The sequence below is a fragment of the Geotrypetes seraphini genome, chromosome 16 (genome assembly GCF_902459505.1).
Source record: "Geotrypetes seraphini chromosome 16, aGeoSer1.1, whole genome shotgun sequence".
In the NCBI taxonomy this organism is placed as follows: domain Eukaryota; kingdom Metazoa; phylum Chordata; class Amphibia; order Gymnophiona; family Dermophiidae; genus Geotrypetes; species Geotrypetes seraphini.
Genome location: NC_047099.1, coordinates 26,951,390 through 26,977,239, shown reverse-complemented (window position 1 = coordinate 26,977,239; position 25,850 = coordinate 26,951,390). Strand labels below are relative to the sequence as shown.

General features: G+C 43.7%; 1 protein-coding gene across 4 annotated transcripts in view; it reads right to left on the bottom strand.

The window, feature by feature from the left end:
• Positions 1–667: 667 nt before the first annotated feature.
• CREB3L4 (cAMP responsive element binding protein 3 like 4) overlaps positions 668–25,850 on the bottom strand; it is a 31,160-nt gene continuing 5,977 nt past the window's right edge. The window contains exons 2-10 of one of the 4 annotated variants that reach the window (XM_033925532.1): positions 24,111–24,274; positions 18,882–19,146; positions 17,373–17,521; positions 17,068–17,154; positions 12,799–12,905; positions 10,168–10,236; positions 9,954–10,038; positions 2,944–3,040; positions 668–2,697 (exon numbers count right to left, since the gene is read on the bottom strand). In XM_033925532.1, the coding sequence (XP_033781423.1) occupies positions 2,339–2,697; positions 2,944–3,040; positions 9,954–10,038; positions 10,168–10,236; positions 12,799–12,905; positions 17,068–17,154; positions 17,373–17,521; positions 18,882–19,146; positions 24,111–24,263 (1,371 nt within the window). In that variant the 5' untranslated portion in view covers positions 24,264–24,274 and the 3' untranslated portion in view covers positions 668–2,338. Of the gene's footprint in view, positions 2,698–2,901; positions 3,041–3,356; positions 3,512–7,659; positions 8,198–9,953; positions 10,039–10,167; positions 10,237–12,798; positions 12,906–17,067; positions 17,155–17,372; positions 17,522–18,881; positions 19,147–24,110; positions 24,275–25,850 lie in introns of those variants that run through there. The other 3 variants (XM_033925534.1, XM_033925536.1, XM_033925535.1) reach the window with 3 other exon arrangements.

The window sequence follows — 25,850 nt, the reverse complement described above, 5'->3', positions numbered from 1 at the left end:
AAGTGATTAGTAAGCATTGTTGAAAGTTAAGAGCCTGGTGTTATAGCCTTATCTGGAACCTAGAGTAGGTTGGAGGAGAAGAACCCTGTAGTAGTGCTATAAGTTTCCATATTATAAGATTTGATTAATCGCCTATTCCAAATTCTAAGCGATGTACAGCTAAAAATTACAAAGTTAGGGGAAACATACATGACTAACAAAATTATAAGCTTTTATTACAGAATTCCTGAAGGGTGAACGGGGACCTAGGGACTTTCTCAGCTGCACAGTTATAACCTTGCATGTAAGGCAAGCGAGAGACTAACCAGTTTATTTGCTCTGCCTGGGAAGATAAGAGCCAAAGTTAAAAGAAGAGTTTGGATGTTCTGAACCCAGTGCTTTAGTGAAACAGACGGCTTTGTGACTGCAACAAAGGAATGCCTGAGACTGAAAGATCTCTGCTTGAAGGGAAAACCAGAGAGCCACAGGCAAACCTGTTTGTTTCATTCACAAGAAGCTTGTGGATTAGGGGAAGTTAGGGGCTATCTTGAAGGAACAGAATTGTTAGTTTCCCAGGGGATTTATGGGTCAGTGAAAGATTACCCTGAAGATATATATATATTTTTGTTTGTTTATGCTAAACTAAAATGTTTGTTTTGAGACTAAGGGCAATGTGCAAGCCTGTCTCTTTTTTTTTTTTTTTTTTTTTTTTAGGACAGACCTCAAGGTCTAATCTGAAGTATGGCCATGGGCCAGGTAGACTTCAGAAATGAGAGAGAGAAAAACTGAGTCTAGATGCAGTAACTTGCAAGGGAAACCAGACTCATCTGACTGTGTCTAAGAGGGATCTCTACTGCACAACCTTAAAAAGAAAGTGGCCATGGCATGGGGGTCTGCAGGAATCCTTGTTTTAAGTCTTGTGGACCTCACAGATCCCGCTCACCCCATGTATCTTCATCTTACCCCCTCCAGCGGGATCCGTAAGGTTCGCAGGAGTTAATACGAAGATCCGTGCAGTGAGCAAGATCCGTGAGATCTGCAGGAGTTAAAAAGAACCTCTGAGGACCCCACACCAAAGCCGCTTTCTTTTTAGGGCCATGAGCTTTTAGTTCTGTGGGGTCTGCGAGATCCTCTTTGCTGGTTTCTTTTCTGATGCTGATTAGGATTGCTGGAGTTTTACCCTAGTTCTCCCTTTTGTCGTGCCCAGCTTTTCTGCACCCCAGAGCTCAAGCACACAGCATTGAAAAGACAGTGGCTGTGACGTGAGGTACGCAGAGATTCTTGTTTTAATTCCCAGGGACCTCACGGATCCCACTCATCCCTGAAGGGAGCAGATTTTTATAAGGACATCCATGAGGTCCACACTTTACCCAGTCCCTGTCCAAGAGAAATGAGCGTTATCCCTTCTACTTTCGTTGCTGATACAGTGACTTGCTTTTTTTTGTTCTGGGAGCTCCAGCCCACTGAGGCGCTACAGTATACATGTGCTGGATACTCTACATGACGTGTCTGTGTGTTTGCTAGTACGAGGAATGGTACTGTGATGGGAACTCCATATGTGTACTGGGAATGGTAATATGATAGGCGGTATCAGTGGCACAGCAAGGGTAGACGTCACCTGGGGCAGTGGCACCTCCCCTTGCCCTCCTCTCTCCACACCCGCGCTCTCCCTACCCACCCTTATACTGATGTCACTTCCTGGCCCCGCGACCCGGAAGTGATTTCAGAAGGAACCAAGCCAGCGCAAGCATTAGGCTAGAGTAGTTGCTCGCACTGGCAAATATCTTAGAGATACAAGGGTGGGAAAAGGAGAGTGTGAGCATGGCATGGGGGAGTGGAAAGGCACCTGGGGAGGTCCGTCCCTCCCCCCTCTTACTACGCCACTGGGCAGTATCTATGGTGTGAGTCTGTATGCATGTGATGGGTACTCTATGAATGTGTGTGTGAGTGGTAGGAAGTCCATATGATAATGAGTGTGTATATGTGCATGTACTGGGAGTGGTACTGTGATGGGTAGTCTATACCACATTCAGCCTTCCCCTACTATTCGCATTCTAAACTATCAGGAATTATTTAAATTTAAGCTGTAAAATTTGCCACCAGCGACCAGTGTCTGAAGAATATGAAAAAGTTGACGAGCACAAAGGGAGGGAGACTGTTGCATCAGATTCTTGGCTCAGAGCAGGGAGAGTTCAGCTCCCTCATCTTCCGTGATTTTGGCTTGAGATCAGCTGATAAGTCACTCTCAGCTGTAGAGTTCAGTAGATGTACCAGTGACTGAGGAGGAAGGAGCTTATGTCAGTCCATAAGGTGATCTCAGAGTCTAACATAAGTGAATGCTGGGCAGAGTCACTGGCTATCACATCTCATCAGCATGTACAGGTTTTCCAGAATCGGAGCTCAGATTATGTCTTATGAGCTTTACTAATTCCATTGGCGTCTGTTTTTTTATGGCTTGGGGATCCACATGAATCTCTCTTGTCTGGTTCTTTGGTCCTGAGGGGTTAGTAAAAGATCCATTATGGCTTTTCTCTCCCAATAAAGATGCCAGAAGGAATCTAGCATGACTATGGGCTCTCTCCTTAGAGGCTGCAGGCCTGAAAGCTTTGGGAGCTTGCCAGCTCTGTTTTGGATCCTGCTGAGGAGAAGAACTCTCCAGGGGAACAGTATCTCCCATATCTGAGAGGTCCCCTTCATGCAGGATATGTCTGGAGATTGCTGAGGAAGGGAGAGAAAGAAAATAGTTTAGTGAGGAGACAGGAGGGCTCTAAGGGATAAGAAACAGGGAGGAGGAAGAGCGGCACCTATAGGATAACAACTCAAGACAATTTGAAGACTGAATTCTCAGAGATGCAGTTTCTCTTTTGCTCTCTCTCTCTGCTGTCCTTTCATTCTTTGGTCTCTGCTCACTTCATTCCACAATGTCCTCTCTCCAACAGATGCTAAGTTTTCGGATTCCATTACCTCGGATGGGTTTGTATCCATCCTCATTAACTGAAGATTGCCATCGGAAGGGGCTGTAGCTTGGGAAGATGAGAAGGGCCAGAGAGAAAACAAAAATCTGCCAAGAAAAAAAATCCCAAAACATTGACTGTAAATTTATTAAGAAGTAAAATAATGCAGTGAGATAGCAGAGATATGTGAAGGAAATGCTCAAGAACCGTAACAAAAAAAAAAAAAAAAAAGAAGAACAAAACTTCCACAATAGTAAAGCAACAAAGTCCAAAAAGTGGAAGAAAGGAAAAACCAACCAAGGACAAACTATAGTATTCAAAATTACTGTATTTTTCAGTTCATAAGATGCACTTTTTCCACCCACAAAAAGGGGGTGGAAAAGTGGGTGCATCTTATGGACCAAATACACCTCCCCCCGGTACCTTTTTTAAGTGGCGGAGGTCCAGCGCAGTCTCCTGCTGGATGGCTGCCTTTCCCCTTGCAGAGCGGTGTACAATGCAGGAGCGCGACCTTTGCACTTCCTGTCTGGTCCCCTGCATACATTGTATCGCTGGGCCAGACCAGTAGGGAGGTGGAGCTGGAGGTGAAAATCAAGAGGGCAAGCTTACGGTTATAATCAGCGCCCCCCCCCCCCCTCCCCACTTCCTCAATTTTCTGTTGTGGTCTGGCTTCTTCTCTCTTCCATATAAGGAATTTTGGCTAGGGTTTCTTTCATAGATCCAAAACCTTCATATATTAACTTGACTTATTCAATCATTCATTTATAAATATATAACTTCACTACTCAATAATATAAATTTTGATTTTTAACTTTATAGCTTTTTTTTTTAGCTTTTTTTAAACTTTTTAAATTCAAAACTGTGCAATAGCATTAACATTAGTGCAAAAATGCAAAATTGTGCAAAATAGCTGTGCAAAAGGCAAAATAACTTATGTAAAAAACTTTACAGCCTTAGCAGAGCACTTATCTTTCAGCTTGACATTAGCAATAAAGCAGCATAGAAGTACCGCTGCTTTGAGCCCTGTGTATCACATCCAACGGGAACCCGTTCCTCAGAGTTTATGAGAGATACAGGTTTAAACGTTATCAATCAGTTTGTTTGGTGCTATAACAAACCGATTGGTAACGTTTAAACCCGTATCTCTCATAAACCCTGAGGAAGCCGCTGGCTAAGCGGCAAAACGGGTTCCCGTTGGATGTGATACACGGGGCTCAAAGCGGCGGTACTTCTATGCTGCTTTATTGCTAATGTCAAGCTGAAAGATAAGTGCTCTGCTAAGGCTGTAAAGTTTTTTACATGTTATTTTGCTTTTTGCACAGCTATTTTGTACAATTTTGCATTTTTGCACTAATGTTAATGCTATTTGCACAGTTTTGAATTTAAAAAGTTAAAAGAAAGCTAAAAAAAGCTATAAAGTTAAAAATCAAAATTTATATTATTGAGTAGTGAAGTTATATACAGTGGTGCCTCACACAACGAACTTAATTGGTTCCAGGAGCAAGTTTGTTATGCGAAAAGTTCGTTATGTGAAACGCGTTTTCCCATAACAATACATGTTAAAAAAAATAATTCGTTCTGTAGCATAAAATATGCTAAGATGACATAAAAAAAGATAAATTTTTTGTTATTATTTTTATTTAGATACATCTAAAAACATACATCTCCCTGTCCTTTTACTTCCACTATCTTCCTATCCCATCTCTATTCCCTTTTGTCCCTCTCCCCATGATCAATCATCTCACCACCTCTCTCTTCCCTCACCCTCAGGGTTCAAGATTGCTTCCACTCTTTTTCCTGTTGTTCTCTCTGCCTGTCACCCTATGATTTAGCATCCCTTCTGCCCTTGTCCAATATTTCCCCTTCTCTCCCTCCCTCTCATCCCCTGCTCCAACATACCGTATTTCGACTGCCCTTCCATCCCCAGGCCTGCCAACTTCCACTCATTTACTGCTTTCTCCCACCTCTGCCAAAGCCCCCCCCCCCCGCTGACTATGATACAGGCAGGAGGGATCCCACCCGCCCGCCGACCTGTGACTCCCTGCTGACCCCCCCCCCCCCCCACGTACCTATAAGGTCTTGGCTGGCAGTGGGAGGTGAAGATATGGGAAAGCTTCAAAAATGGTGCGCAGCTCAAAGGAAACGTCGCTAAGAGTTGAGAGATATTTTCCAAGATAAGGTGGGGGGGAGGGTCTTGAGTCATACGTGGTCACGCAGAGTGGGTGGAGTTTCTCCTGACGTTTCTGTTGCTCGGCGCGCAGTTGGTAGTGCGGAGTGTGTTGCTGGCGCGTGCTCTTAGAGTCGATTTTTCTGCCGGCTGTAAAGCAACCATGCTCGTTCTATTTTCTAAAGCGCTCGGGTTCCTCTGGCGGCGGCAAGAGAATGACGAGGCAGAGGCAAGACCTATGCAAGGTACTTCTGGGTAGATTGTTATTTCTGGGCAGAGTCTGAGAAGTAGACGGATGGATATATCAATGTTCTATCAAAAACTTATTGTACAAATAGGTACGCCAATTTCTGTTCATGTAGCAAATGTGCGTTGTCTTTGGGCCTTGATTAGTCGAAGCAACGGCCCGCTGACTTTAGTCCATGGATGCAGCTTGGGCGACTTCGTTGTGTGAAACGAAGTTCGTTGTACGGATCAAGACATAAAGTTCGTTGTGCGCAGCGTTCGCTGTGCGAGGCGTCCGTTATGCGAGGCACCACTGTATTTATAAATGAATGACGGACTAAGTCAAGTTAATATATGAGGGTTTTGGATCTATGAAAGAAACCCTAGCCACAATTCCGTATATGGATGATAGTATTATGATCCTTGGAGTGGCAATTCTGAGATTCTTTCCTTCATTTTGGAAGCAATTAAATCATTTATTTATATGGGTTTTTTTTCTCTCTACTTTGTGATTAACTTTTTGTGGATCTGTATACTTGTGGTTAATTTTTCTTTTTTATTATCTTCTTCTCTCTTCAGTAGTAATTTATCAGTGCCAGCCAGTAATTTACACCACCGGTGTAGTTGTCAACTTGCGTGTGCCGGTAGCACACCAGAAATGAATTTAACTGTGCGGGCCCCAGCGATGCATCCCAGCTGGGGCCGGCACAGTTAAATTCATTTCTAGTGCGCTGCTGGCACGCGCAAGTTGATAACCACACCGGCGGTGTAAATTACTGGCCGGCACTGTTAAACTACAGCTGGGCCGGCACTGGGGTGCGTCGCTGGAGCCGGCAAAGTTAAATTACAAGAGGTATACAACATAAAAATACTAGGTGTTATATTTGATCAAAAACTTACTTTTCACGAACATATAAGTAGTGTTATCAAGTCTTCATTTTTTAGGCTCCGTCAAATCCGCTCTGTGTCACAATTTCTCAATATTAAATCCCTTAACACTCTTATTCATTCCCTTGTCATCTCAAAAATTGACTATTGTAATGCTTTGCTTATAGGAACAGCACATAAAGAAATTAAACGATTACAAATGATACAAAACACATCTATTAAACTTATTTGTAAAGCTAAAAAATTCGACCATGTAACACCCCTTCTTAAAGAAGCTCATTGGCTACCAGTTGCCCATAGAATATTATACAAACTTGGTCTGCTTACTTTCAAATCTCTTTTTTTTAAAACTCCAGCTTTTATTCACAAATTATTAATACCTTACACTACCAACAGAACATTAAGATCTGCAGAACAACATTTATTATCTATCCCATCTTTAAAAATAATAAATACGCGCCGTCAGTTTATGTTCTCTGTTATTGCTCCCCAAACCTGGAATTCTTTCCCTAGTCACTTAAGAGAAGAAACTAACATGGAAAAATTCAAAAGTAAATTAAAAACTTTTCTCTTCAATGATGCATTTATAAATTAATTATAACTTGATCTTCAAAAAATCAGAACTCATTTTTTTCTCTCTTTTTTCCATCACCCTACCCTCCCTTATGTACTTTCCCTATATGTCTCTCCAGACTTTTAATACAATGTAAATTCTCCCCCCAATTCCTTGTCTCCAATTTTGTTGCATTTGTCTTAAGTTAAGTTTGTTTTATTTACTGTAGTAATAATTTTAACAATGTAATTTTATCAAAATGTACATCGCTTTGAATTCAGATAAAGCGATTAATCAAATTTTTTATTAAACTTGAAACTTGAAATTCATGTCTGGTGCGCTGCCGGCACGCGCAAGTTAACAATCAAATCAGCGATGTAAATTACCGGCCAGCAATGGGGTGCGGCACAGTCAAATTTGTTTTTGTTGTGTTGCTGACGCGCACAAGCTGATGATCACTGCAGCCCACGAGTGCTATTGTTGACGTCAGGTGAGGGCCCAAAACAGAAAGCAAGGCGATATCTTGAAGCCCTGTTTACTCCCCCCTAATGCCGGCCCTAAACCATGGGGGCCAGATTCAGCCCACGGGCCTTGTGTTTGACACATGTGATTTAAAGATACATCTTCTGGGGTTTTTTTTAAATTTTATTTATCATTTTTTCAAAATAAACAGCACTTACATGCATCTGGAAATAGAATTCAATTGCAACCATAATCTAACAAAAAAGAAAAAAAAATTCTGACCTAAATTTAAACAATAGAATTCTCTATAAGCCCACAATATAATGAGAGGAAATTTAGGAAAAGAGGCATCAATAAAGCATAAATCAATTACAAATTAAATCAGGAGACCTGGACAGAATATCAATTATAACTTCCCTTTTTCCCCCAACACCTATGTGTCTACGTCCAGCTCCCTCACATCCTCCTTTGGAACCGTTACCACACGTTTGTTTCCAAAAAAGCTTTTAGCTGTTTCAGGTCATAGAAAAGGTATCTATTCATTTCCAAAAAATACATGGCAAACGCAAATGAAAAGACGCCCCTATAGATAACACCTGGGGGCGAAGTAGCAAAAACTGTTTTCTTTTTTCTTGTGTGCCAACGCACACATCAGGAAAGACCCATAACCTTCTCTCCCATAAACAGCTTATTCTGGTTTCTAAAATATTGTCGTAACACCCAGTCCTTATCAGACTCAAAGACAAAGGACACAAGGAGGGTAGATCTTTCACACTCTTCTTCCATTGATGTTTCCAGGAATTATGTCAAATTCAAACTATCCTTAGGTAGTTCCTCTTGTCTCGAAGGTTGTTGCTTCTTCATTGGCAAGAAATATGCTCTGGAAAGGGGTGGGAAGGCTTCCTTAGGAACCCCTAGAGTTTCCAACAGGTATGTTCTGAGTACCTCAATAGGGGCAATCCTCTTAGACTGTGGAAAATGAACAAAATGGAGGTTTAACCTCTGAGCATGATTTTCTAACTTCTCTACTTTGTTCTTTAGCCCCTCATATCCCCTTCCAGACACTAAGGAATTGGTTTTCAAAACTTTTAGATCTTGTTGTACCTCTCCCAAATTCTTTGCCTCCTGAATTACTAGGTGTGACTTACATTCTTGTAGGGAAACATCCACCACTGGTTTATTTCCAAGAAACAGTTTCTCCAATCGGGCAACTGCATCCCAGGTGGAATCCAGAGTTACATGGGCAGGTCTTATCATGGGAGAGAAGGTGAGCTCACTGTTGCCCTGCTGTTTCCATCGTTCTTCCTCAGAAGAATCCGCAGGTCCTTGCCCTCCTTTTACTCCAGAAATAGCAAAATCTCTGCAGCCAGACTCTGGGTAACTTCCTGCCACGGTTGCTCCACCTTCAGCTCCTCTTTCTTGGCCCCAGTCATCCCCTCCATTCGATGCCTCGTCAGCCTCACTGCTGACCTGCTCCATCGATGACTCTGTGTGCCTCTCCACGCCTGGATGTATGGGCGGAAGCTTTTTCTCCAGGCGGAGAGTTGTATTCAGCCCCAGCAAAGCCGCCTCACTGCTAGCGCCGGTACTGGAGGGTCACGCAGAGCGAACGACGGATTTATAGATGGAGGACACTTCCCCTTTCTGTTCCCCATCTTACAATTAAGCCAAAACTTTTTTTCTCCGGAGCTCTGAACTGCGTGTCTGCCTAGGTCGCCATCTTAAGTTTCCTCTCTCACATCTGTTTTTTAAATAAATTATCCTTTAGATTTTGTGAATAAAAAAAATCATCCTTTTGATTTTGATAATTTATTGATTTTCAAATACACATGTCTTTTGAGATTTATGTAATTTTTAAATGGTTTTTCCTTTACTTTTATCTGTTTTAATTAAGTATAAGTCTTTTTGTGAACATTGGCTTATTGACCACTGAAGTAGGCTCATTGAGCCAAAACACAGACCAGTTCGGGTTGAACAATATACATATATATTTTTTCAACAATAACGTTTGCCCAGTAGATACTATTCTTAGTTGGGTTTTCTTTTCTTCCCTTTTTTTGACTTTGTTTATTAGAAAAACTTACCTCTGTGGAAGTCACAGCAAAGAGACTCTCAGCCTAGTGGAATCAATTAAACCCACCTCGATACCAGCCAGTGGCCTAGTAAGGGGGGGGCAGGCGGTCCACCCCAGAGCGCCGTCTTGGTGAGGATCAGGCACCAGTCCTCCTCTCCGCCCCCCCCCCCCCCGCTACTGCGCAAGCGTGCCACTTCCCTTCCCCTGTACGTCTGTAACATTCCTGCTGTTGCGCTAGCATCGGCTCTTCCTCTGACATCACTTCCTGAACCCGCGCCTAGGAAGTGACATTGGTGGAAATGCTGGTGCGACAGCAGCCTGGGGGTTGTTGCTCATGCCTGGAATGTTACAGAGGTACAGGGGAAGAGAAGTTGTGCATGAATGGCGGGAGGGGGTAGGAAAGGAGAGTATGGAGGAAGGGGGGGGGCACACGCCTCTCGCCCTCACTTTGCTACTGATCCCAGCACAGTTTGGGGGCAGGAAGGGCATTTGGGAGCATCACAGATACGTGGCAAGAGGACCCATAGGTCAAGCCATACAAGTTGCAATGTTACTGCTAGGGTGCGGGACCTAGGAGCGTTGACATGGGGGGGGGGGGTTCTACAGCTGCATGCTGGGAGCACATATACAGTGGGTAGTGCAGGCACTTACCAGGATGCAGGTGCTGGTCTGAGCTGCTTTGGTTGATGTCTGTTTGATGAGTGTTTGCAGTCGGTGGAGCTGAGTTATCAAGGACCTGTTGACAAAAGGAACAGGAATAAACCATCATTAAATACCTGAACTTCAGCATCTCTCAGCCACACACCCAGCCATCTCCTCTCAGTGCCAGCTCGGCTGTCACTAATCAATGTAATTAGACCCTCACACGTTGTGCTTCTCCAGCTCCAGGACCTTCTTCTGCAACTCCTGATTCTGTACAGAGCAGGCGACCATCCTGTTAGCAAGCAGAGACACACAGGCTGAAAGCGTGATACTACGTGTCTTCCTCTGCTACGCAGTCAAATGTTCATGTCTGCATCGGTACGTGGGTATAAACATTATTCCTTTACACTTGATATAGATAGATAGATATGGGTATATATCTACATATAGGCATATTATACCATGTATAGATGTGTACACAAAGGGAGACTTGCATTTACATAAATGTATTTATACACATCCATCTATCCACAATGTGTGTAGGCTAGGTTAATTTTATTTCATGCATTACTATTCATTCACATGCAAAGCATAGTGGTTTATAGCAACCGCCAGGGCCATAGCAAGCTATGTGCAGGCAGTGTGGCTGCACAGAGTACATAGAAGGCAGGGACTCCAAAATGTCCATTGTCTTCTCTAAGAATATAAGAGTTGCCATGCTGGGACAGACCAAAGGTCCATCTAGCCCAGGGGTGTCCAATGTCGGTCCTCGAGGGCCGCAGTCCAGTCGAATTTTCAGGATTTCCCCAATGAATATACATGAGGTCTATTTGCATGCACTGCTTTCATTGTATGCTAATAGATCTCATGCATATTCATTGGGGAAATCCTGAAAATCCGACTGGATTGCGGCCCTCGAGGACCGACATTGGACACCCCTGATCTAGCCCAATATCCTGTTTCCAACAGTAGCCAACCCAGGTCCCAGCTACCAGCCAGAAACCCATAGAGTTAGCAACATTCCAGAGCTCTTATTGTGATGTCATAATGCCGACTGGCATCCCATACAGAATCGCTCTGCCCTAATGGACAGGAGCCTAACCCCCGCATAACAGCCCCGATTTTCAAAACCGACGCCCGTGTCACAGGTGCCGGCCCGGTTAGAATCATGTTGCTATCAGCTGATTACGGCAAGGGAAGCCCCTGCCGCAATCAGCTGAGCGGCTGTGGCAGGGAACCCCCCCCCCCTATGAAGTTGTCCAGCAGGAGGGATGCCCACTCCCTCCCGATAGAACCCCCGAACCCACCTATGAATTTCCCTAGCAGGAAGGATACCCACTCCCTCCTGCTGGAGCCTCTCCCCTGGAACTTCTGAACCCCCCAACTGGTGACACTCTCTCCTCTAGACATCCCCCTCCAGACTCTTCCCCAAGCTTCCCAGTGGTTCCTAACCCTGTCCTGGAGGACCACTAGCCAGTCGGGTTTTTGAGATAACTCTAATGAATATGCATGAGAGAGATTTGCATATAATGGAGGTTACAGGCATGCAAATCTGCTCCATGCATATTCATTAGGGCTGTCCTGAAAATCTGACTGGCTGGTGGTCCTCCAGGACAGGGTTGGGAACCACTGTTCTAGACCCCCACCTACTGTACCCCATACCTCTTTGTAGGAAGTCCGCCTGGAGGGATGCTTACACCCTTTGGCTTTCAGGCCCACCACACCAAAATGGCAGGTCTTCTCCTTTCCTGTGCATTCTAGGATGCACCGGGGAGGGGCCTAAGACTCTTGATAGGCTCAGATGCCTAAGGGCTTATCAGAGCCTTAGGTCTTGCCCCACTGCATCCCAGAATGCAGTGAGAAGCATTTTGGTGTGGCGGGCCTGCCAGTTGGAGGGTATAAGCATCCCTCCAGCTGGACTTTCTACAAAAAGGTATGGTGGGGGGGGGGTTTGGAGTACAGGGTGGGGGGGTTAGAAACTTAGGGGGAGTGTAGGGGGGTCTGGAAGGGGAGGTGTCACTGGTTGAGGGGGGTTCAGTTCTGGGGGGGTTCTGGCAGGAAGGAGTGGGCATCCCTCCTGCCAGGGGAATTTGCAGGGGGGGGTCCAGCGGGAGGGAGTGGGCATCCCTCCTGCTGACTGACATTATTCTGGGGATGGGGTGGCGGGGGTCCCTGTCACAGCCACTCAGCTGATCACAGCAAGGGGATTCCTTTGCCGCGATCAACTCAGTTGCTGTGTCTATTTGAAATGTAGGCCAGCATTTTGCTGGACAACATTTCAGGCATCTGTCGTGGCCCTAGAGAGACACCTAGGGCCTGCCTAAGCTTGCCCAAAGCCACTTTCGGGTGAAACCAAGCCAAGCTTTGGGTGAGCTTAAGTGTCCTGACACGTCTCCTTCAACAGTGACAAAGGTCTGGCTCTAAGTTTGGTGGTTTGTTTTTGTTGTTTTTTTTTTTTTTAGAAAACATGCATCCCGATTGGCTGGTTAATATTAGGATGTCTACCGCCGCCACAGTCAGGATGCTTTATTAGAATCCAGCCCTTTGTGATCCATATTTGGCAATTTGGTTTAGGATGGACTGGAGAGAGCTTTGATGGAAATTCCAGTAATTTGGAGTGTGAGGACAGTGCCAGACAGACTTTTATAGTCTCTGTCCCACAAATAAGGTGGGTTTTGACAGCAACTCCAGTAGCTGGAACCTAAGGATGGTGCTGGGCAGACTTCTACAGTCTACGTCCTAAAAAAATTAACTGATAATGCATGTGACTATTGGGCAGAGTGAATGGACGGTTTGGGTCTTTATGTGCCGTAATTTCATACGTTACTCTGCACATCTCTCTCCCTGAACTCACCTGCTTTCCAGACCATCAATATATTCTTTCTTTCTGCGGCGACTGTCTTGAGCAGAACGTTTGTTTCTTATTTTTCTACGAACTTTCTTCAGAATCCGCTCTTCTGTCTTTAAAAGAGATGACACACAATCTAAGCGACTGACAAGATTAGAGTCTCAGCACTTCTGCCCGTCCGCTGGCAACTCATCACTGAAGACTGTCTAGTAGAAGACCCTATTTCAATGAGTCATCTATAGAGCTTGGGGAGTTCGTTAGATTTGTCTTTTTTTTTCAGTGAATTATCAACATCTTCTAAGAAGCTAATTCACTGAAAAAATGATTATCCCAGGACAAGCAGGCAGGTATTCTCACTAGTGGGTGATGTCATCCGACAGAGCCCCGATACGGACATCTTGCAAGCATGTCTTGCATGAAGAAACTCAGAAGTTTCGAGATGCCCGCACCGCGCATGCGCCAGTGCCTTCCTGCCCGATGTACTGTCTATAATTGTTTGAGGAGTTAACTGCATTAATTGTCTTTTTTTCAACTTAATTTTGTGAAGAATTCGTATTAAACCAGATTTGTGATTTTAAAAATTACATTAAAATTCATACAATTCAATTATTACACAATATTCATCGCCCATAGCCCCCCTCCCGCTCCCAAAACACAGAGCCTGTTACTCACGACGAACCACTACCCAAACATTTTCAAATCAGACTAAGCTCTCCCGTCAATCAACTTGAGTGCCAAACACTTTTTGGGGGGAAAATTGAAGTGCAGTTAGTATCTTTTAACCAGATAGCACTGGTTTTCAGTGCCATCCAGTTAAAAGATAGCAATACCCTCAAGTACCAGCTCCCCTCCCTGCGTTTGAGTTTGTGTCAGTACTAGTTGGCTGTTTGACGAACTGTAAGTCTGTAGCCTTTGCTCATTATCCCTTTGCTTGAGAAGAGTCTTGTGAGCTTTGATAAATAGCTCACTGTAGATTGCCAAAATCTTCAGGTGCGAGAACCGTCTTGTAAGCGCAGAGCAGTACAGTGGTACCTTGGATTACGAGCATAATCCGTTCCAGGAGCATGCTCGTAATCCAAAATTCTCGTTTATCAAAGCGAGTTTCCCCATAGGAAATAATGGAAGCTCGCTTTGATACGTTCCCACCCACCCCCCCCCCAACGAGGCCAGCAGCGCTGCTCCCCCCAAAGGCCCAACGATCTGCCACCCCCCCCCCCCGCATTCCGGAACCATCCCCCGCCGCCATCGGGCACCCCCCCCGTCGTGATCGGTTACCCCCCCCCCGGCCGCAACCTGAAGTCCCCCAGAGCCCTGTTCTTACTTTAATGTAGCACTGGCATGTCGGCCTCCTTTTCTGTGCTGGCCTTGAGCATGTGCGCATGCTCAAGGCCAACACAGAAGAGGAGGCCGACATGCTGGTGCTACATTAAAGTAAGAAGAGGACTCTGGGGGACTTCAGGTTGCGGTGGGGGGTGCTGGATCGCGGGGGGAGGGTGCCAGTGTGCGGGGGGGGGGGGTTCTTGCAAATCGAGGCAAACCGAGGCACCGATTTTGCGAATGTTTTGCTCGTCTTGCAAAACACTCGCAAACCAGTGCACTCGTAAACCGAGGTACCACTGTATCTTCATGCTGTATCCTAGCTGGCTGAATGCAGAGGCTTGTATGTGCATTCTCAAACACTCGGCACGCACAACCATATCTCTCAACCCCCCACCGTGTGCACTGCAAAGCGGGTATATCGATGCATCTTCACACATTAAGCAAGAGTGGCAAAATAACATCTGCCTCCTCTGATTTGCTGTGTCATACTTGCCTGGAGCTACAAAATGACACGGAGACAAATTTTTCCCCTCCAATTGTTATGAAAGCGGCTCCAATTAATTTTAAGACTAAACTCTTAGTCTGGATCAATCTTCAACTATCCATAGGGAAGTTCACAGAGGAACAGGGCCAAATTGTGATAACACCGATTAAAAAAAATATTAAAGAATCGTCAAATAATATAGCAAATTTTAGACCTATTGCTAACATTCCATTGGTCACTAAACTATTGGAGGGGAGGGTTAATGCAGAGTTGACTACCTATCTAGACAAGTTTAGTATCCTACATAATAACCAATCAGGTTTCAGGTCTGGGTTTAGTACTGAAACAGTCATGGCTTTTTTGCTAAACTATTTATACTCCCTTTCCAGTCAAGGCACAAGTGCTATGATTCTGCAGTTAGACTTGAGCTGTGCCTTTGATTTGGTGGATCATACTATTTTATTGAATTGTTTGGAATCTATTGGCATTGCGGGTAAAGTTTTAAACTGGTTTCAGGGGTTTCTAGGCAAAAGATACTATCGGGTATTTAAGGATGACAATCTATCCTATAGCTGGGATAACTCTTGCGGGGTGCCACAGGGCTCCCCTTTGTCCCCAACTCTGTTTAATATTTATCTTATTTCGTTGGGCAATTTGTTACAAAGTTTAAAGCTTAACTTTTATATTTATGCAGATGACATCACTATTGTCATTCTGCTAATCTCTCTGTCGTCTGATTTTACTAACTCTTTGGCTAATATTTTAAATCAAATCGAGTTTTGGATGTCTGCGTTTAAATTAAAATTAAATACTGAAAAAACAAAATTCTTTTTGGCAACGCCCAACGAAAAGATAAAAGAAACTGCAATCCAAGTGAGCGGGCTGGAATATAATATTGAACAATCCATAAAGATACTGGGGGTAACCCTGGATAAACATCTGACTTTGGAAAAACATACAGATCTATTGTTTAAGAAATGTATTTCACTTCTCCGGAAGCTCCGCACCATTAAGAAGTTCATTGATGAAGCTTCTTTCCGTTTACTGGTGCAGTCATCTATTTTGAGTATTTTAGATTATTGTAATGTTGTTTACCTGGGTGCTTACAAAAAAACACTCAAAAAACTTAGACTGATCCAGAACACTGCTGTTTGGCTTATTTTTGGGTGTTAACAAAAAAAAAATAATAATAATGGGAGCCTAGTACCCCCTTCTATGAAAAACTTCACCGGTTGCCAGTAGAGTCCAGAGTTCTGTTTAAGTTTTCCTGTATTTGTTACAAAGCAGTTTTTGGGATGTTACCAGACTATCTTGCTTCCCACTTCTTTTTGAATTATCTTAACAAGAGTACACATAGAATAAATCTATTCAACTATCCCCCTTTAAAATCCTGCCAAAGAGGAAGTTTTTTGATAGAATTTTTTCCTTCCAGGCTGCTAAACTGAATATGTGGCTGGGAAAGCTTATATTAGAGGCAACTTCCTATTTTGATTTTAGGAAAACTTTAAAGACCCATCTGTTCAACATGTCTACATCCTAGAACTACAACTTTTTAACTCATTTTATTCCTTAACTGATGTACTTCAATTTTACTGTTTTTTTAATTGATGTGTTCCAATTTTAACTGATTATTTTATGTTCTCTATTTTGACTGTATGTATTTTACCATGTTGTGAACCGCTTTGAACCTTTTTGGTACAGCAGTATATAAAAATAAATTATTAATAATAATAATTATTATTATTATCTCCGCAGGAACTCAATTTCCCTGTCCCATACTTGCAGGTTTTGTTGCCGTTCCTTTCCCTGTTCCATTCCTGTAAGCTCTGCCTTAACTGCACAAGCCTCAGACACTTATGATTTTAAAGTGTTTGAGGCTTGCGCAGATGAGGACGGAGCTTAGGCATTGGTGGAATGAGGCATTATGACATCACAATCTGAGCTCTAGAATGTTGCTACTTATGATTTTAAATGTTTGAGGCTTGTGCAAATGAGGATGGAGCTTAGGCATTGGTGGAATGAGGCATTATGACATCACAATCTGAGCTCTAGAATGTTGCTACTTATGATTTTAAATGTTTGAGGCTTGTGCAAATGAGGATGGAGCTTAGGCATTGGTGGAATGAGGCATTATGACATCACAATCTGAGCTCTAGAATGTTGCTACTTATGATTTTAAATGTTTGAGGCTTGTGCAAATGAGGATGGAGCTTAGGCATTGGTGGAATGAGGCATTATGACATCACAATCTGAGCTCTAAAATGTGGCTACTTATGATTTTAAAGTGTTTGAGGCTTGTGCAGGTGAGGACGGAGCTTGCAGGAATGGGGCAGGGACAGGAAAATACCAGACAAGTGCTGGTACGGGAAAATTAGTTCCCGCGGGGACGGGGAAAAAGTTGTCCCCATGTCATTCTCTACCTGGAGCTACCAGTAAAGAAGGCGCTCCATTTCCTCACTTCATGTACCTACCTTGGTTAGAGGCAGATTACTGGGTAATGACACGCCCTCCTGGCATAAGAGCCGTTTCTCTTCCTCTGTCAGTAGTAATTCTGGGTACTGTGGAATGAGAAAAGTGATGAGAAAACCAGTTCTAAGTGGCCCAGCCAGGAGGGAAAGAGCTGAAGGATGGGGTATGAATTGGAGGAATGAAAAGCAAAGAAAGGAAATGTGTTGAGAAAAAAAAAGCTCTAGGAAGAAGTTTCCAGAGTGTGGAGATGTGAGAGACAGTGTAGGAAGACTTTGCGACAGGGGAAGGGGCAGCCTGGAGACCCTACCAGAGCTGCCACGGCCTTCAGCTCTGCAGCAGCAGCTGCTGCTGCCACCATGTCCTCTGAGCTGGATTTCAGCGGAGCAGACACTGGGAGGGATGGCAGTCCATTCACAATGCAAGCCTCAGGAATCAGCAGAGAGGAATTCCAGTCCTCTAGAGGGCAAAACAGAGAGAAGTGAAGGGGAGAGCAGCAGCAGGTCCCGTAAAAGGGTAACATACACTGAAGAGTGTGTGTGTTTTTTATGGTTCATAGACAACGGCGCGAAAGACAAAGGCGTGCGCCGACAACTGAGCGCAAGACGGAGGCGCACGCCGAAGAAAATTACAGTTTTTAGGGGCTCCGACGGGGGTTTTTGTTGGGGAGCCCCCCACTTTACTTAATAGACATCGCGTCGGCGTTATGGGGGGTTTGGGGGGTTGTAACCCTCCACATTTTACTGTAAACTTCACTTTTTCCCTAAAAACAGGGAAAAAGTGAAGTTTTCATTAAAATGTGGGGGGTTACAACCCCCCAAATCCCCCACAACGCGGCGCGATGTCTATTAAGTAAAGTGGGGGGGTTCCCCCCCACACACACCCCCGTCGGAGCCCTAAAAACAGTAATTTTGAGCAGCGCGCACCTCCGCGCTGCGCTCAATTGTCTGGGCGCACCTTTGTCCCGGCGCGCTTTTGACCTGACACCGTTTTTTATACATCATATTGGGGTGTAAAGCAACATTTTATGCCCAGAAATAGGTGCACTCTGCCCCCTGGCTTCCTGCCTTCGCATGCGCATTTTTGGCAGACACTAAGCGTGTCCCACAGTACGCCATTTAAAGCTGTGTCCTGTGCACATTGGTGCCCAATTCAAGTTTAGTCAAAGGGCCCCTACATTTATTTGCACTTCCCCTACAATAGCAGATGGGAGGTTTATATAACTTAACACTTGTCTGGTAACTCCTGACCAACCCAACAAATCTTCTGAATATCCCTCCCAATCTTAGTTAACTCCTTGAATACAGTTTTTCTCAAGGTGACACAGAGTCTCTGACAGAGTTAATCCTCACATGTCTGTATGTGGCTCCCTGGAAAAGCGGAGACTTAGAGGAGACATGATAGAAACCTTCAAGATCCTGAAGGGTATAGAAAAGGTAGACAGGGACAGATTTTTCAGATTATGGGGAACCATAAGTACAAGGGGGCACTAGGAGAAATTAAAAGGGGACAGGTTTAGAACAAACGCCAGGAAGTTCTTTTTCACCCAGAGGGTGGTGGATACATGGAACGCGCTTCCGGAGGCTGTGATAGGCCGGAGCACGTTACAAGGCTTCAAAGAAGGTTTGGATAGGTTCCTAGAGGATAAAGGAATTGAGGGGTACAGATAGGAGTAGAGGTAGGTTATAGGGATAGTCTGGAACCAATGCTCAGGCAATGGGCCTGATGGGCCGCCGCAGGAGCGGACCGCTGGGCGAGATGGACCTCTGGTCTGCCTCAGCGGAGGCAACTTCTTATGTTCTTATGTTCTGGCTCTTACCTAGCTGTATGGAGACGAAATTGCTTTCAGTCACCTCATTCTTCGGCCCACCCAAGTCTCCAATGTCATAAATGACCTCGTAGAGAGCTGGTGGTGTGTGCTGTGCCTGGCTGGCATCGGTTTGCTGGGGACTCTCGGACCGAGGATCCTCAGAAATCCCACTGTCGCTCTCGGGAGATGCAACTGCGATTCGAGAGCTATACACAGCATTTGGGTTAATCATAACCTTAAGAAGGTCATCTGATTCTTCACAGTCATTCAAAGCCTGAAACACAGACAGACATAGTATCAAGGTCACTCAAACTCTGCAAACCAAACCCCCTAACACACAGCTCACTTCCTCAACATGATTTTGTTTCTCTCAACTGAGAATATGAAGCTGTGGGTTCACGCTGTTCAGAATGAAGCTCAAAATGAGTTTGTACGCTTGTAAATCTTCCTCCTGATGAAGCATTGAGTGAAACATGAGATCGTGTTGAGCACATGAATTGCAAATGGAAGACATGGACAATTGATTTATAATATTGGATTGGATTGAGTTTAAAGGGCTTTTTCTTGCATCAAATACATTTTTTTTACAAAACACCTTTTTGAATACGTTGGTTTAATTTATTGAAGAACACTGAGCACTATATAACATACTGGGTAAGAAATGGAACATTTCTGACATTGCTGGACGTAAGGAAGTTCTTCACCCAGAGAGTGGCAGAAAACTGGAACGCTCTTCCGGAGTCTGTTATAGGGGAAAACACCCTCCAGGGATTCAAGACAAAGTTGGACAAGTTTCTGCTAAACTGGAACGTACACAGGTGAGTCTGGACTCATTCTGAGCACTGGTCTTTGACCTGGGGGTCGCCGCGTGAGTGGGCTGCTGGGCACGATGGACCACTGGTCTGACTCAGCAGCGGCAATTCTTATGTTCTTATGTCTTAAGAAAGGTTTGGACAATTTCTTGGAGGAAAAGTCCATAGTCAGTTATTGAGAAAGACATGGGAGAAGCCACTACTTGCCCTGGATCGATAGCATGAAATGTTGCTTACTCTTTGGGATTTGGCCAGGTACTAGTGACCTGGATTGGCCATCGTGAGGATGGGCTACTGGGCTTGATGGACCATTGGTCTGACCCAGTAAGGCTATTCTTATGTTCTTATGATATGAGGAGAAGGCTTAAGCTGGTAAAGTGATGTTTGTGTGAATTTAAGATATCTGCCATTACCAATCACATGGTAGATCATAATACATATACAAAATTTAATAAAATTTTCTTCAATATAGCGAACCAACTTTTTTTAAAACAACCCAGCTACTCTAACCAGTTACCACATCCTCTGGCAATGAGTACAGAGCTTAACTATTCATTGAGTGAAAAAAATATTTCCTCTTATTTGTTTTAAAGGAATTTCCATGTAACGTCAATGAGTGTCCCCTAGTTTTTGTACTTCTCGACAGAGTAAAAAATCTATCCACTTGTACCTATTCTATACCACTCAGGATTTTATAGACCTGAATCATATCTCCCCTTAGCCATCTCTTTTCCAAGCTAAAGAACCCTAACCTTATCAGTCTTTCCTCATACGAGAGGAGTTCCATCTCCTTTATCATCTTGGTTGCTCTTCTTTTAGCTTTTTCTAATTCTGCTATATCTTTTTTGAAATACAGTGACCAGAACTGAACACAGTACTCCAGATGAGGTTGCACCATGGACCGATATAGAGGCATTATAACATTCTTGGTCTTATTTTCCATCCCTTTCCTAATAATTCCTAGCATCCTATTTGTTTTTTTGGTCACCACCGCCACTCATTGAAAAAGCACCAATATCATACAATACAGTTTCTTAAATCCCGCAGTTTTCTGCTAGGTATCATTGCTGTTTACAATTTAGTTACAAGACATATGGTTGACATTATAGCAAAGTTTTCAGAGAGAGGTGTCTTTAGCATTTTCCTGCAACTGTAGTAGGTGGGGGAGTTATCATAGATCCAGGGGCAGGCTATTCCAGACTTTGGGTCCTTGATATGCGAAGGAAAACTTGAATAGAGAATGCCAGTTTAAGGCGCTGTGTTGCTCTAGAAGTGTGAGAGGAATGCATGATTGATTTAATTTGATTGAATCATGGGTAAGCAATCATAAACTGAACAGCTTATGTGGGTTGTTCAAAACTATTGTTAGAAACATGATGGCAGATAAAGGCCAAATGACCCATCTAGTCTGCCCATCTACAGTAACAATTATCTCTTCCTCTCTCTAAGAGATCCCACGTGCCTATCCCAAGCCTTCTTGAATTCAGACACAGCCTCTATCTCCACCACTTCCTCTGGGAGACTGTTCCACACATCTACCACCCTTTCTGTAAAAAAAGATTTTCCTTAGATTACTCCTGAACCTATCACCTCTTAACTTATCATTCCAGAGCTTCCTTTCAAATGACAGAGACTCAACTCATGTGCATTTATGCCATGTAGGTATTTAAATCTTTAAGTCTGTCCCCATATGCCTTAAGACGAAGACCACGCGCCATCTTAGTAGCCTTCCTCTGGACTAACTCCATCCTTTTAATATCTTTTTGAGGTCTCACCAGAGTCTTATACAGGGGCATCAATACCTCTTTTTTTTCCTACTGGCCATACCTCTTTCTATGCACCCTAGTATCCTTCAAGCTTTCACCATTAACTTTTCAATCTGTTTGGCCACCTTAAGATCATCACATACAATCACATCCAAGTCCCTCTCTTCTATCATGCACATAAGTTCTTCACTCCCTAAACTGTACCGTTCCTTTGGTTTTCTGCAGCCCAAATGCAGGACCTTGCATTTCTTAGCATTAAATTTTAGCTGCCAAATTTCAAGACATTCTTCAAGCTTTGCTAGGTCTTTCTTCATGTTTTTTTACACCATCCAGGGTGTCTACTCTATTGCACATTTTGGTATCATCTGTAAAGAGGCAAATCTTACCTGAAAGCTCTACAGCAATGTCACTTATAAAAATATTAAAAAGAACAGAACCTTAAGGCATACCACTAGTAACATCCCTTTCCTCAGAGTGATCTCCATTAACTACTAACCTCTGTCATCTTCCACTCAACTAGTTCTTGACCCAGCCTGTCACTTTGGAGCCCATCCCAAGGGTACTCAGTTTATTTATTAGATGTCTGTGTGGAACACTTGTCAAAGACCTTGCTAAAATCTAAGTACACCACATCTAGTGCACTCCCTCTATCCAATTCTCTGGTCACCCAGTCAAAGAAATGGATCCATGTTTCCTCTGGTCCTGTAATCCACCGGATTCCAGAAACTTCACCATTCTCTGTTTTAAAAGTGTTACCATTAATTTCCTTGCCACAGAAGTCAAACTTACCGGCCTGTAATTTCCCACTTCTTCCCCACTTCCATTTTTGTGTAGCGGGACCACATCCGCCCTTCTCTAGTGCTTTGGTACCACTCCCGACTGTAGAGAAGTACTGAAAAGGTCTGTCAGTGGAGCCACCACAACTTCCCTAAGATCCTTCAGCACCCTCGGATGTATACCATCCGGCCCCATCACTTTGTCTAGCTTTAATTTAGCTAGCTCCTCACAAACACAACCCTCTGAAAATCGATCAGGGTCAACTACTCCTCCATCCCTATTCGCGCGTGTCTTCTGCACTCCCTCTCCCAATTGTCTATAGAAGGTGCCATTCATACAATTTTTAAAATAGCTAAATTTGATTCTATTCCATCTATGCTTGAGTCTTCGTTGGTTATCAATAGCAACAAGGATACAATTTAGTACTGGGTTTTACTAAATGGCGCCAGAGGTTTTTAGCACAAGTCGAAGAGGTAAATGCTCTGATACTCGTAGGAATTCTATGCGCAAAGGAGCATTTACCTCACCGGCCTGTGCTAAAAATCTGCAGCGCCATTTAGTAAAAGGAGCCGTAACGGCCTCTTTTACAAAGCCGCGCTAGTGGCCCTGAAGCCCATAGAGATTTTAAGGGTTTTGGGGCTGTTGCCGTGCGGCTTTGTAAAAGAGGCCATAAGTTTTTATGAAGAGTTACTGGAAATTGTAAAGTACTAGAAAACAGTTGATTCTTAAAGTGGGAGGGACTACGTCTCAAAAATTATTGCGTTCATCATTCATTTATCAAGTCATGACAAGTTGGAATTTTATTCCTAAATCAGTTAGAATTATATCAGGTTTTTCCTAGTTTAGGAAAACTTTTTAACATTTTTCTTTTTCGTAAATTTGTTCTTTCACAGAAAAGGATTTGTATTTTGTTTCAATTTAATATATAAATTCCCAGCGTATTTTTTTTATTTTTAATAATTTATATTCCGCATAACCTACAATTCCTTTTTTTTAATATGTTTATTATGGAAGCATTGCAAAAGGCCATACATACACTATGCAGAAACAAACACAAGTCAGTACAGCATGTAAAACATCAGGCAATGCCTGCAACAACACACCCTAACAAGAACCAGCTAACCAGTGTGAAAAAGAATGGCACAGTTGAACAAGGAAAAACGCCACCCAGGAAGACAGAAAACCCACAGGGATCTCCCTCAGCTATACCCCCCCAAGCAAACTCCAATTTTTAAACAGAACCCCCCCCCCCCCTCCCTCCACCTGGGACTCTAACCTACCACTAAAAAATACTCCAACTCTCATATCCTACAATTCTATGCAGATTACAAATTATTCAGGTACTCAAGCATTATTCCTTAACTGTCCCGACGGGCTCCCACTCTATCTAATGTATCTGGGGGATTAAGGGGCAGTGCGGGATTCTAATCCACAACCTCAGGGTGCCGAGGCTGTAGCTTTAACCACTACACCACACATTTTGGTATTCTTATTGTAGCCCACATTGAACTAGTTTTGGTATTTGTAGGTAAGTTCTCTGACGTAACATTGGGTGGCATGAGGATCATAATGTCAAAGTCATTCAAACCCTGTAATACTCAGGACTTTGATTATGTGATGAAGTGGACGGTGGTCCTCAAAATCTAATGCCTCCTTTAATGTGTTAGTCTGGAAGGTCAGTTGCCACCAGTCCCTGTGGCAGTAGAGCTTACTCTCTGCTCCCTATGATGCCAGAATGATCCCACATCTATGGTCCTTCTTTTAGGTCCCTCCCCATTATCCTAGACCTCCAGAGCTTCTTCCAACCCCTTTCCCGTGATCCCACATCTATAGTGCTTCCTCCAGCTCCTTCTCCTGCCTCCTCCCCATGCCCACAGACTTACGGTACTTCTTTCACCTTCCCAGTCCTCCAGGAATTTCTCTGAGGTACTATAAAGATGGTCGGTGATGGGGAATGTGCTATTGTCAAGATCTGCAAATATTTCCTCTGACTGGTCAAACAGGACTCCCAGGAATGGCTGGTTTACAGGTTCCATGTTCCCAGCACCTAGATATGAAGAGGGGCAAGACAGTATCACCGTGAAACCATATCTGCAGGGAGCAAGCGTCAGAAACCTGTCTTTGTACTCTGTCTGGTTCTGTGTATCTCACAGTATGTACTGGTGTCCATATGTGTAGTGGCATCTGTCTCTGGTTCTCTGTGTCTGATCGTATATACTGATTTAATTGTGTTTACTAGTGTCCATCCCCAGTTCTCTGTGTTTGGCCATGTGCTTATTGGAACATCTCTGGTTCCATGTGACTGATAACATGTACTGGTGTCTGTCTCTGGTTTTCTGTGTCTGGCCATGAGTGTACTGGTCTCTGTACTGGTGTTTGTCTCTGGTTCCGTGTATCTGACAGTGTGTACTGGTGTTCGTCTCCAGTTTTTTGTGTCTGGCGCTGTGCGTACTGGTGTCTGCCTCTAATTTTCAGTGTCTGACAGTGTATACTGGTTTCTGTGTGTGTAATAGTGTCCATCTCTGATTCTCTGTCTGGTCAGGTGTGCACTCGTGTCCATCTCTGGTTCTGTGTGTCTGACAGTGTGTACTGGTGTCACCGCTTTCTGGAGAAGAAAGGATTTATATATTTAAAACATTTCTAATCCGCTTTTAACTAAAGCGGCTCACAATTGACATACACAGCCTCCAAGACACATGTCTACAAATATCTAAATAACAAAACTAAATAAATAAAACAAAGTTAAAATAGGGGGACTTCTTGTCATATCTATCAGAAAGGAAAGTGATATCATCGTAGCCAGGAAAAAATACCAGTAGCAAAAAAATGCTTGTGCTTTGATAATTTTCTGAACTGTAACAAACTTCCACAAAATCTCAAAATACCTGTCAGTGTTCCATAAAACAGAGCCGGCAATGGAGAAACAAGATTTTGTAGTCTTCACATAACGCACTGTATCCTTTTTATTTGTGTCAAGCAACAAACGGTTCTCAGATCTCAATGCTCTGGGTGGTCTGTACAATATCGAGCACTTAGCCAAATAGTCTCTGGCAAGTATAATAAATACCCTGTTGGACAACTTTCAGAATTTTAAATTGAATCTGAAAATGTATTGGTAACCAATATCATTTTTTTAAGATAGGAGAGATATGTTCATAACGGGACACTCCTATCAACATCTGAGCCGCTGAGTTCTGAATAGAGGTCTGAACGGGGATCGCGGGAATCCCCCCTAACCCATGGGACTCCCATGGGGACCCCCCTCTAGCCAACAGGACTCCCATGGGGATGGAAGGTTTTAGAAGCAGGGTTCGTCCATATAATATAATGAACCCGTCAGCCTTAGTAAAAGAGGGGGTTTATAAGTTAATTACCTGAACAGAAAACAAAAAAAAAGGGTTCCACCAAAGAGATTTCACAAGGAAAATAGCAACGCAAACACAAAAGAAACTGTGGAATTGATGATCCTGTCAGAAGTACATAAGAACATAAGAAGTTGCCTCCGCTGAGGCAGACCAGAGGTCCATCTTGCCCAGCGGTCCGCTCCCGCGGCGGCCCATCAGGCCCATTGCCTGAGCAATGGTCCCAGACTATCCCTATAACCTACCGCTACTCTTATCTGT